We start from the raw sequence: 12,361 nt of genomic DNA, 5'->3' as shown, positions 1-12,361 counted from the left end.
TCCCAATTAGAAACGGATAGTTATTAATTACTTTATAAAACTTGAATTGAAGTAATAGTTGTTTGTAACCATACTTACGTAGAACGTCTAGAAGATGAATTTTTGGAATTGGTTGAGTGTCAGAAGCCCAAACGCATGGCCTAAAAGTCTTAAATGGGAATGTCAGATTAAAACACTTATCACTTTTTATCCAAGAGGAGTTACGGAGCTTGTAAGATATCAACGAAAAACTCGTTTCGAGCCTTACGTACCAACACCTTTGTTGGGAGTAGTTTTCAAAGCCAAAATCTATTGTTTTAACGTGTTTTTGAGTCGTTTAAGTTTTTTACGCGTTTTTCCTATTTTATTTAGAGTTTTTTCTTATTTTATAATTAGTCAACAGTGAAGATTTCTTCTTTTAATTAATTTTCATGCTTAATTAAAATTTTATTTTCTTATTTAATTAAGAGTCTTGTAAGGGTTAATCGTCACCCCCCTATATAAATATATTATTCATATCTTTTGATGATATAAAATAAATATTCAAATTTTCCTCTAGATTTTATGACTTAAGTTTTTGTGATTCATACTTGTTTATCAACCTTAGAAACATAGTCTTGTGTTAGCCTTGATTTTACGTTAATTCACTGCATCACCGGGTACCCTGTACTAAAATCAAGTGGGCTTTCATTATTTGTATCCTACGGGGCCGACAATTCTGCGAGGCTTGTTTAGACAACACAACACAACCCAATGAGATCAATTCTCATCAAAACCTCTCAAATCGTCAGGTTTGATTGCTTAGTCTGGCGGCTCTGACTACTAAACTACAAAAGCACTTCTGCAATCCTATTTGTCAACTACCAGAATCTCAAAAACACATACAGAATCTTATTGCAAGTGATATACTCAAATCCATCTTTCATCTCCAATATGCTTCTTTCTGTTTCACCAGCAAGATTTAACCCACTTCACCTTAACACCCACCTTCAAAGACAACCCATTTCTCACACAACACCACTCAATAAGCCTACATTGTTCACCAGAAATTCCAAGACTCGTCATTTCATTTCCATTACAAAATGCACGGCTAAAGGCAACATTGTTTCTCTCCCAGTCGTTTCTCCTCATTTTAATGATAATGATGATGATGAACTTGTCATGCAACAGAAACCTCAGGAGACACAAGGAGTGAAGGAGAAGAGTTTCTGGGGTGCTGTTAGTTTGATCATTGGTACAGCTGTAGGGCCCGGCATGTTGGGATTGCCGGCTGCAACAATAAGATCAGGCTCACTTCCTTCAAGTATGGCTATTCTTCTGTCTTGGGTGTATGTTATTTCGTCAATCATTCTGGTTGCGGAGCTGACTTTTGCAGCCATGGAAGAGGACGGGGTTGAAGAAGTGAGCTTTACTGGTCTTGCAACAAAAGCATTGGGGAGTCACTTTGGTGCATTTGTTGCTGTGGTTTATGCCAGCTTGAGTTTTTCTTTGTTAGTGGCTTGTGTTTCAGGCATTGGTTCAATTGTGTCTCAGTTGTTTCCATGGATGAATTTTGTATTGGCTCATGTTTTGTTTCCTCTGGGGGCTGGGATTGTAATTGGGTTCTTTCCTTTTAAGGTCATTGATGTTGCAAATAGGTTTTTATGCTTCCTTATGTTTTTCTCCATAACTGCACTTGTGGGAATTGGTTTATCTGTGGCTAGAAGTAATGTATTAGGTTCCTTTGCTTATGCCTCCTGGAGTCTTTCATCAATTTTGCCTGCTATACCTGTAACAGTACTCACATTAGGGTTCCATGTTATCACTCCTTTTATTTGTAAGATTGCTGGGAACACTGTATCTGAGGCTCGAAAAGCAGTATTGATTGGTGGGGTTGTCCCATTGATTATGGTTCTGTCCTGGAATTTGATTGTTTTGGGGCTTGCTGGGACAAACAGAGCTGCCTCCTCCAAAGACCCCATATCCCTCTTGCTTTCAGTTAATCCTTCTGCTTTATCTGCAGTTCAAGGCTTTGCATTTGCCGCTTTGGCTACTAGCTTCATAGGATATGCTGTTAGCTTGCCAAAGCAGCTTGTTGATACCCTGGAGTTGATTTTTGGGAAAGGGAATTCGGTAGAACATAATTTCCATCAGTCTCAAATGGTTTCTAAAGGAGATGGATTTGGAAGAGTTGGGTTTGTAACTTATTCAGGTGAGAGTGATCAAGGAAATATTGGGAGAATTTCATTTAATGGCTCAAGGGGTATTGGTGCCTCAGAAGATAAATCTAGACCAAGCGTAGCTGGGTTCAACATATTGGAAAGATTTGTAATGCCACTTGTTCTGAGTCTTCCAGTTCTCATAGCATCATTCTTCCCCTCAACCTTTTCAAGAGCTCTAGATTTTGCTGGGGTTTATGCAAACTGCTTCTTGTTTGGCATTCTTCCTCCAGCAATGGCATACATACAGCAATCGAGGAAGAAGCTCAGGTATTGCTTAGAATAGGAAATCTAGATAATATTTGCTAACATAGTATTGATATTGATACATTTTCAAAACAACAATTCAACTAAAAGCCTTGCATTCTAAAGACCTGAGTCTTGAATGAGTTATTGTCAAGTTTGTGTTCTAAAAAATGCTAGCTTCGCGGCATTCTTCTTGTCCTACCATAATCTAGTCAAATCGATCTAGAGCCTTTGTTTGCTTTGTGAAGTATTTCACAAACTAAGAGATAACAGACTCCCCAAATCTATTACCTTCTATTTCTATGCGTAGTCTAAAACAATGATAGAGTAAAGAAATAATAAAAGAAACCAGTTCATTTGCACGACTATCTACTACATAAATTCGGTGAACTTTGAGATGAATTGCAAGATTAGTACTGAGATCACAAAATTTCAAGTTTTACTTGTTAATCTATATGCAAGTTTGAGTATCAACTAGACTACTCCTAATAAAATTGTCTAATATACAATGTCGTCTCTTGATTATGACTGACTGCATCTGAAAAGCTTGCTTGAATTTTGCAGGTCATCCATCCTGCCAGGGGGAAATGGTATACTTTTGCTTCTTTTTGGCATTGCTGTAATTTTGGGGATTTGGCATTAGATGTTAGATCTAACAGAGTAGTAGTGTCCTCTGCAAAGGTCTAAGGTGACATTGACAATAACTTCTTTGTATAGTTAAAATTTAGTACCTTTTACGGGTAAAAGACTCATATAGCTGTACAACAGATCTTTAACTCTAATACAAATCACGCATTTGTGGCGGAGGGATTGAGAGAGTAAGTTTTAAACGAAATAAATTAATCTGTTCTTATTGCAAAATGAAATTTCCCAGGCCATTATGGATGAGACATTCATTTTCAAATTCGTGAAGGATTGCAACTTATGGTTACTAATGGTGCTATAGTTTATAATTGTAGAGTTTCACTTTCAATATCGCATAATTATATTTGGTTCGCATAGCATCTTGTCCTATTGCATGCCTGAGATTCATCTCTAATATCGGTTTTAAGATCTTGTGTTGCAAACAATATCCAATTTATATTGTTTTCATTTCCTCCATACTGTTTCAATTTAAGAAGTCCACAAAATAATAAGAAAACCTTGTATACTAAAGGCTGAGAATTGATTTGCAATCCAATAAAGGATACTAGGATGTAATCATGATGCCTTGGCTTGTGAATGTAACTAAATTGAAAAACTGATGCATGAGGAAGACAATACTTGGTGAAGAAAGGATAACTTATAGCAAATCTTTGGTAACTGAAATAAAGATTTCCTCTGTATAACTGTAGATATATGATGGTTTCCAATGGACCTGAGTTCAGGTGTAAGAGCATAAATATATTCAGTTACAATGAAGAATACAGCAAGCAGATACTGAAATGAAAGAAGCCTATACGTATCTGATGTGCAGCATAAATTTCAGTCACTTTTCAATTCTTGAAGACCGAAAATGCCATGTTTCTTGAACGGAGTTCTGTCAACCTCTTATTGGCAATGCTTCAGGGAAATAGCCTTGTTTTCCAGATTTTACATCACTGAGAAAAGGCAGTGAACACCAAGGAAGCGCCGCACATCACAACCTGTTGCTTTCTTGGAAGAAATGAATCGTTTCATCAATTAGAACCAGAAGTTTGTAGCATAGACGAACAAAATTTTGTGTATCATGGCAGCATACTGAGGTAAGATAGCTTTAGGATCCACCTATGGAAGCTTGTTTAAAGTGATCTAAGCCTGCTCTTGATTAAACTCAAGACCACCCGGACCATTTCTTTTTGGTGACAAGCACCTAGAGCTGTAGACCCAGCCTGTTCTGGGGCGGATGCCTCCTAAAGAGTAACGGAGGTGTGCGAAGGTAGGCTCAAGCTAAGATTCTGCTCGTGAGCATAATGGTATAAGCCTGCCTGACTGTGAGAACTTCATTCACAAGAGAATAGGCATCCTCCATTCACATCATAATGATCTCGCACGCTAAGAACACAGCGGGAACAAGAGACCATCAGTTATATCATGCTATGCCCAGGAAGTTTGAAGGCATTCCTCTCATCCATCACTCTTCTCAACCTCTCTGCATCCCCAAATCTTCCAACCCCAGCAAGGATATTATACATAAGCACATAATCCCCTCCATATCCTCTCTCCATCTCCAATATCTTCCTTGTCACCCTCTCACCCATCTCAGCATTACCATGGAAGCTACAAGAACCTAAAAGGGTCCTCCAAATTATCACATTAGCAATCTCACTAGGTATCTCCAAAGCAATCTTCTCCGCTTCCTCTAACCTCCCCGCCCTTCCCAACATGTCTACTAAGCACCCATAGTGCTTAATGTCTGGCAAAACTTGGCACTCCTTAACCATCTTATAAAAAAACTTGAGCCCCTCCTCAACTAATCCTCCATGACTACAAGCACTCAAAACACTCAAGTACGTCACTCTATTTGGCTTCAAACCAATTTTCTCCATCCTCTCAAAATTTGTTACCGCTTCTTTCCCCATCCCATGCATTGCAAATGCAGATATTATAGATGTCCACGACACCAAATTTTTCCTCTCAGCAGCTATCTCCTCAAAGAATCTTGACGCACTCGCTATGCATCCACATTTGGCATAAGTATCTATTAAACAATTTGCAACACGTATGTCGAACGCAAGAAACCCTCTTTTCTCTCCATACCCATGAACCAATTGACAACTCTTAACATCCCCATTTTGCCAAACAGCCGGTAAAATAGCCAAAATAGTTATCTCACTAGGTTCAATATATTCCCACTCAACCATTCTTCGAAACAAAGCAAAAGCCTCCCTAGGCCGATTCATCCTAGTGTACCCATCTATAATCCCAGTCCATGACACAACACTCCTGCTAGGCATCTCTTCAAAGAGCGAACGCGCAAACTCCAGCTCACCCCATTTTATTAAACCAGTGATCATTACATTCCAAGTAACTATATTTCTTTCAGGCATTTCATCGAACAGTTTAGTACCAGCCACTAAAAACCCTAATGAAACATACATGTTAACCAAAGCAGTGTTCACATAAACATGAGATTCAAAACCCACTTTAATTATAACAGCATGAAGCTGCATACCCATGTTTGGAAAGCTTAAAATGAGGCAAGTTTTGATAAGGGAAAAGTAAGTAAAGCTATCAAATAAAGGTGGGCATGAATGGTTAGAATGTACGTAAATTTGTTGAAGTTGCTTGTAGAGCAAGAAAGCATGTTGAGGAGAGTCAGAGAGTGAGTAGCAACGAAGAAGAGTATTGAAGAGGAGTGTAGAGTTGAGCAGTAGAGAGTTAGTGGTGAGTAAATGAGAGTGAACTTGCTGGATGGTAATGAGGTTTGTTGGGAGGTCCTGAAAGAGAGTGAGAAAATATTTTTGTTTTTGTTGTTTCAAGGATTTCTGTTTTTCTTGTTGGTGTTGTGTGAGATTGAGATGGGTTTGTGATGAAACAAAAGAAAAGTGTTTTGGTTTTGTTTGGTTTATTGAGTTTGTGAAGTAGAGAAGAGGAACTCTTCTTAACTTCAGCATGGTTTACAAAGTAGTTTTGACATCAGTGTGTTTAATATAGTTTCTTGGTGGGAGTACACCCTTCATTTTATTACATTATTGTTCAATTTCACACGAGAATCTTAGAAGAAATGTCTGACGAAAATTTGAACAAATAAATTTACTTCTGTTATAGTGAATTCTAGATTTAAAAATTACACTACCTTTGAATAACTGAATGATTTGATAGAAACTCTTAGGTTTATCACTCGAAGTCTTGAATTCGAATCTCTCATTGATTGCTAAGAGAAATTGTCACTAAAACTTTTATCCGACTAATAGTTCTAAGGTTTCGAGAGATTATTTGAGGTGCACGTAAGTTAGACTGAACACCCCCAATCATCCAAAAAAACAAAAAAGATTTAAAAGTTATGATAATAATTACAGGTCTAATGATCGGAAGTTCGGTTGAATCGGGGTTGATGCTTGCTTGTATGCAGAGTTTTTGCATGTAGCCCAGAAATAGGAAGGTAAATTTAATTGAATTAACTTACTGGGTTTCAATGATACGATTCTGACATTGAGTTCTTTTTGTTTACACTACAAGACATTGGAGTTTCTCACAATGGAGAAAAAATGGTACAAGGGTTTTTCCCAATATCCTTGTGAATGCTACGATGCAGTAGAGAGTCCCGAGTCTTCTGCAATCTGCAGTGTTTTGAAAGTTGAAACCGTTGTAGAAATACTGATCATAAGAACATCAACAAATGGCTTGCTTTTACCAAGAGATCAAACCGAGCTTAAGCAGGGGAGTGTAATAAACTCTGCACCTTTCCATTCATTGATTAATGAACATGCTCGTACCCATGGAAGATCATGGATGTACATGATCAGAGCAACAGCAACCTTAACACTTCTGCAGCAGTAGGAATGTCTTGTTTAGAGCAGCGGCGTACGTATCCGTGTCCTCTCCTATGCATCTGCCTCTGTAGAAGTATTTGCCATTTTTATATAATGCAATTACCTACACTGAGCAGAAAGAGAGTTAATTTTCCAGCTTCTGTTTTGAGTATGTATGAGGCTAATGCAACCCAGTTAATTATATAGACATAAATCACAATATGCATCAATTCTCCAAGATTATGTGAAATTTGTTCATGTTGCAATTGAGTCAGTGAAGGAGCACCAGCCACTAAAAAAACATATAATCCAAAATTTGATGGATTTTCAGTCCAGCTTGATTAGGAATATGAGAAATGAATAATCAATAAAGAAGTAACCATGACAGCGCAGTACAAAGAGCTTCCTCCTATTCAAGCAGATATATTCAGTTTGCTTTTGAAGCAGCAGGATTCCGCCCAAACTGGATGATTATTGGTTTGCCTTTGAAAACATATCCATTCACTAAATTCTGCAACAAATAATTATGATCATTAAACGAGGAAGTCATTGTTTGGCAATCAGCATAAAAGTTTAGATTCTGCAATGAATCACTAAGAGCATTCAATGAATAAGTCATAGTTCAGCAATCAGCACAGAAGTTAGATAATGCAAGTGTGATAGATCAGCTAGATTATTTGAGCAAGACTTCATACCTTGTATGCTATGCGGACAAGCTAAAATTTCTGGAAATTAGAAAATTAGGATATGAATTGCATTGTGTGAAAGCATACCAAAGCACGATGGGCAAGTTCAACTGATGGAAATGTCACAAAGGCTTGGCCCCTCATTCTTCCCTCCTGCAATAGATGGCTTTTCAGTGTTAGGAAAATCCTCAAATAAAACCTGCAAGGCACTTTAGTAAGCTCTTCTAACGTGTCTCCAAACCAATATAAAGCCTAGTATGATAACTTTATAGCTAGGCATCATCTTAAAGGGAAAAAAATATATACGATATAACAAAGTAATGTAACCAGCAAGTCAAATACACACCTATGCCTAATAACAGTCCACTCATAATATTGCTCTACAAATAAACTTACTCCTTTGGAGTTTGGAGTATGTTTGCAGTTCCCCCTCAATACTGTAACAAGGCTTTAATATACTGGTAGCAAACCACTATGGTAACCTAGATGCTTATATATTTTCTGAGTGAATATTTTCCAACGCGATTTCTAGAAATACATTTATACATGAAACTTATATATGTGTATATAGACCATACAACTCACCTGCATTAGCTTTATGCTAAGACCAGATTTAGCTGCATCAATGGTTCCAAAAAATGATCCTACAGCACATTGAAAGCAATATATTAATAAGGCCAAAATACCTTTGCTATAACAATAAATAATAAGTAACAGAAGTATATGATTTCATGCACCAAAAGGATTTAACACTGACCATTTCTAGGTATATGATCATGATGTACTTAATTGTTTTTCTTATTATTATTTGTGGCTATGTAAGAATTATATTTGATAGAAAGGTAACATCAGGCTGAAAGAAGGCTACTATTCAGACACAGTAAGCATCAAGATTTGTGCACTCACCAAATATGAAGTAAAAATCATCAGGAACAACATCTTTTGCCAAGTTCTTTATGTACAACACAGATGCAGGATTCCCAGAGGTGTAGTTCTGCAACGTTCAAAAGGTTTCAAACTAATTATTCCATCACCATAAATTTTGCATGTTAACTGAATCTAAGATTTGTAAAATGTATCTGAATTACAACAACTGCTCTTCAGATCTATTAACAAATGATGTAAAATAGTGCTATGGTCAAGGAAGAGTCCTGCCAAGCCCAGAAGAAAAAACATTTAAACTGCTTTTATATTTATTTTTCTTATAATATCACAGATATGCATCACTCAAGCTAATAGCCTTTTAAGCATCAAATAACAGAACTAAATGAAACCCGAAAAAGATTAGAATTGACCAACCAGTTAATTTGTGTGTAATCACTGCATGTTCATTTCACTACTACAATTCACTAATATCAAATTCTGATACCTTAAACATTGGAAGTGACAAAAGTTCCTCTGGAGGCAACTTCCCCTTCTCTAGTTCTTCTGGGGTTGCAAAAGGTTTACCATCAGAATCCTCTTCATTGTGCTCCTCCAATTCCTTAGTCACGCTATCGTCTTTATGTTCATTATGAATTACTTTGGGGGCAATTTTAATCTGTGAAAAAGTAAAGAAAAAAATTATATAGTAATCTAAAAGAGAAAAATCATCACACAATAAATTCTATGAGATAAGAAAAAACCTGTAATACAGGGTTCTTCTTTTTTATCATTGGGATTTCTTTTGGGATTAAGGAGGAAGGTTTCAATCCAACAGCCTCATGAGCCACATCCTTATCAATTGCAGGGCCAACAATAGGTTCTCGCCTGGCACGCTTTCGCCCGGATTTTGCTGTTTTAACATCTCCCAACAAATTACCTTTTTCCTGTGAAATCATATTCATAAAACACTAAGTATCTACTAAATTTAGGAACTAGTGGAAAAAAAGAGAGAATCTTGGTGTAGGAGTAAAAAAGAATTAAACCCAGATCTCAAGGAAAAGATATGAGAAGCAGCATGCGCAATAACTTGCAAACACACAAATTGTAATTTTTAAATAACAGCAAACAAAAAATTGATCTGTTTCGTCATTCAGAAGGTCCAAAAATCAGGAGGAATGACATTTTCTACGATGTGTGATATGTGGAGCATGAATAACATCTTAGAAGCTAGCAGTTACCTCATCTGAGGACTCCAGTTCTGACTCACTGCTTGACAGATCTGCTACAGGTGGAGGCGGTGGTTGTGGTGCTGGTGGTGCAGGTACTGAAGGTGGCAGAGGAGGTGTGGGCAGAGCCATACGAAATGGAGCTGGAATGTTCATTTTGTTCATCAAGTGCAACACCTAGAACAGAAAAGCCAAGTGAATGAGTATGAATTCCCCATCAAATTATAACCACAGGAAATTAAGAAAGAGAAACTAGGGGTAACCTGAGTATAAAAGCGAGGAACAGCAATAAGGGCATTTACAATATTGGTCAGGATATTTCCATCTGGGGGAGGATACGCATACCTGCAACACAAGCAGGTTAAATAACTAGATTTACATAAATCAAAGCTACCTATGCGCCAAGATTGACCTAAGTGACAACAGAATCCACCAAATATAGAAATAAAAAATTTCACTGATAACACGTAACCAGATGACACATTTATGCAGGCAAAGTGTGTTAGATATCTGGTATCACATTTAAGAAAGAAGAATCTTCAGGGCCAAGACTTTTCTCACCCATTTATTAAGTCATATTTTATAAAGCCTTTACATATTGATATATTTTCTATATTGGTTGAAACAGCCAAAAACCCTAGCATCTATCACCACAAAGTAAGTTCGTAATGTTTGAAATTCAGCAGGATACAAAAGCAGGGAACAGAAACATAAAACAAAATAAAGAACAATTATTGACAACATTGGTCACAATACTTCCATCAGGTGGAAGAGGACAAGCATATCTGTAGCACAAGAAGTTTATGTAAACACAGTAGATGTAAACAGAACAAAATATTGTTTATTAACAAGTTTCCCTCTTTCAAATAGATTTGTTATTTTGGTGTCCCAAAATCACAAAGGTTCATGACCTAAATGAACTAAATTAAAGGGAAATTCAAAGTATGCATACAAATGTGGCTCTTTGACATTCAACTTTATAATGTATACATTGACAAGCTGCACAGAAAAAACAAAAGTTTTAGTGAGACTGAAAAGGAAAAACATACTCAAGGAAAGGAGGAAATGGATAGTCTACGCCAAGTCTTGGAGCAATTGGTTCACTAGCAGGTAGACCTCCTGATTTTAGACCATCATTATGGTCACTAGCATCCTTCATCAAAGATGTGGGTTTAACTTCAGTATCTTTGGGCTTCTTATCCTCATTCAGCTTACTAGCTCTTTCAACTGTTAAGACTTTACCAAGAAACCTCAGCCTGACCAACCAAAATAAGACAATAGTTCAAGGCCTATTTTCTTCATGGGATCAACAACAATGAAAAAGGGTGTCATGAAGAGTGAGATGGTGCTGTGTGAACACCATCCGGCCATACCTCCGGTAAGATGAGGCCACGACGTTTAGTAGGAAACAACAGAAAGTGTGAGGAAAGAATTAAGAGAAATACAAACGGGGATAAACAGATAGAGGGTTTACTTACTAAGCATTTTTTTTGTGCTCACCCCGTTATTTTCCTTTGTGGATGCAGGATCTAGGTGATGATGTAGTCGGAGGGGCGTCGGCAAGCGAGGAGCAATAGCTATACTATTTCCCCTATTTTTGTCTTTTAAAATGGCTTTCTGTAAATGATGCTCTTTGTGTATAAAAGACTTATTACTTATAAAAAAAAAGTAAAGGGCCCATTTTCTATTGTTATTATGCACGCATTGTACTAGTTTACATCAGTTGTTACATTGATTCAGTTTCCTCTTAGTCGCTTAAGCGATTTCAAATCGCTTAAACGATCTTGTCCGAGGTAGAATCATCTTAAATATAAGATTGCTTAAGTGATCTTTTGTATCGCTTAAGAGATTCTTTTAGTTTACTCTTGGTCGCTTAAGCGATTTCAGATCGCTTAAGAGATCTTGCATGAGGCAAAGTCAATATCTCTTAAGCGATCCGAAATTGCTTAAACGACCACGGAGGTAATTTTTTGTTACTGATATTTTGTTTATTAGTTGTTTTGGTTTATTTTTGTTGATGACATTTTGTTTATATCGATTATACAGATTGTGCGGACTATAAACTATAGAGACTAAAAGTTGGAGCTTGTAAGTAATAAAGTACCCTACTTCCCTGCAAGGGTGACGATCAGGTCGAGTTGGGATGTTTTTGACAAAATAAAGGAGGTTTTAGTTGGAATGAGGCATGGTGCAAGAGATTTCGAAGACACTTGTTTAGGTCGATTTTTAAGAATCGGAACAAATTGGAAAAAGGCGTTTTGGGGGCAGGGAGTTCATTAGATGTTGCTGAACTTAGTAAAATGCAATAAAAAAAAAAATGTGGTTCGTGGTGGACAGAAAGCCTCTATGTTTTGGGATGATGGAATATGCATCAGTGACAGGCTTACGATATGGGGAAGTGCCAGATAAGGCAGAGGCAGACACAATTAGGAAGAGTCCGGGAGCCATAAGGTTTTGTAAGAAGGTTTTGCCGGCGGCAAAGTCTATTACATGTAACGCCCCACTTGAGGTACATAGCTAATGTTTCTTCTTTTGCTCTTATTTGAGTTGGTTTATTAGTATTATTGTTTGGTTGACCTTTGATTGAGTGGTATGTTGAATACTTGCCTTGAAATTGGTTGAAATAGAAGAAGTTTAGTGTTCCAGGCTTTGCCGGGGCGAAGAAGAATCTTCGCCACAGTGAAGAGGTGTTGAAGCCACGGGAAATTGCTGGACAGTTTCGCCGCGGC

At 37.3% G+C, this 12,361-nt stretch overlaps 3 protein-coding genes across 3 annotated transcripts; 1 reads left to right on the top strand and 2 right to left on the bottom strand.

The window, feature by feature from the left end:
• Positions 1 to 887: 887 nt before the first annotated feature.
• LOC116105864 (tyrosine-specific transport protein) lies at positions 888 to 3,236 on the top strand. Its single transcript, XM_031392260.1, has 2 exons — positions 888 to 2,447; positions 2,988 to 3,236. Exons 1-2 carry the CDS (start codon positions 913 to 915, stop codon positions 3,064 to 3,066), a joined length of 1,614 nt encoding a protein of 537 aa, XP_031248120.1. The 5' UTR covers positions 888 to 912; the 3' UTR covers positions 3,067 to 3,236.
• Positions 3,237 to 4,421: 1,185 nt separating this feature from the next.
• LOC116105836 (pentatricopeptide repeat-containing protein At1g09220, mitochondrial-like) lies at positions 4,422 to 6,252 on the bottom strand. Its single transcript, XM_031392237.1, has 2 exons — positions 6,181 to 6,252; positions 4,422 to 5,821 (listed from the first exon to the last, which is right to left on the bottom strand). Exons 1-2 carry the CDS (start codon positions 6,250 to 6,252, stop codon positions 4,469 to 4,471), a joined length of 1,425 nt encoding a protein of 474 aa, XP_031248097.1. The 3' UTR covers positions 4,422 to 4,468.
• A 216-nt stretch (positions 6,253 to 6,468) lies between these two features.
• Positions 6,469 to 10,888, bottom strand: LOC116105856 (U11/U12 small nuclear ribonucleoprotein 65 kDa protein-like; the record flags this gene model as incomplete). Its single annotated transcript, XM_031392251.1, has 10 exons — positions 6,469 to 6,980; positions 7,237 to 7,367; positions 7,630 to 7,695; positions 8,128 to 8,186; positions 8,449 to 8,536; positions 8,912 to 9,082; positions 9,168 to 9,350; positions 9,645 to 9,809; positions 9,896 to 9,977; positions 10,682 to 10,888. Coding segments are annotated over 9 exons (1,105 nt in total), but the record flags the coding sequence as incomplete, so codon positions are not given.
• Positions 10,889 to 12,361: the final 1,473 nt, after the last annotated feature.

This window comes from Pistacia vera, unplaced genomic scaffold (genome assembly GCF_008641045.1).
Source record: "Pistacia vera cultivar Batoury unplaced genomic scaffold, PisVer_v2 Contig506, whole genome shotgun sequence".
NCBI lineage: Eukaryota > Viridiplantae > Streptophyta > Magnoliopsida > Sapindales > Anacardiaceae > Pistacia > Pistacia vera.
Note: the sequence above shows the minus strand (reverse complement) of the source record. Positions and strands in the feature narration are given on the sequence as shown.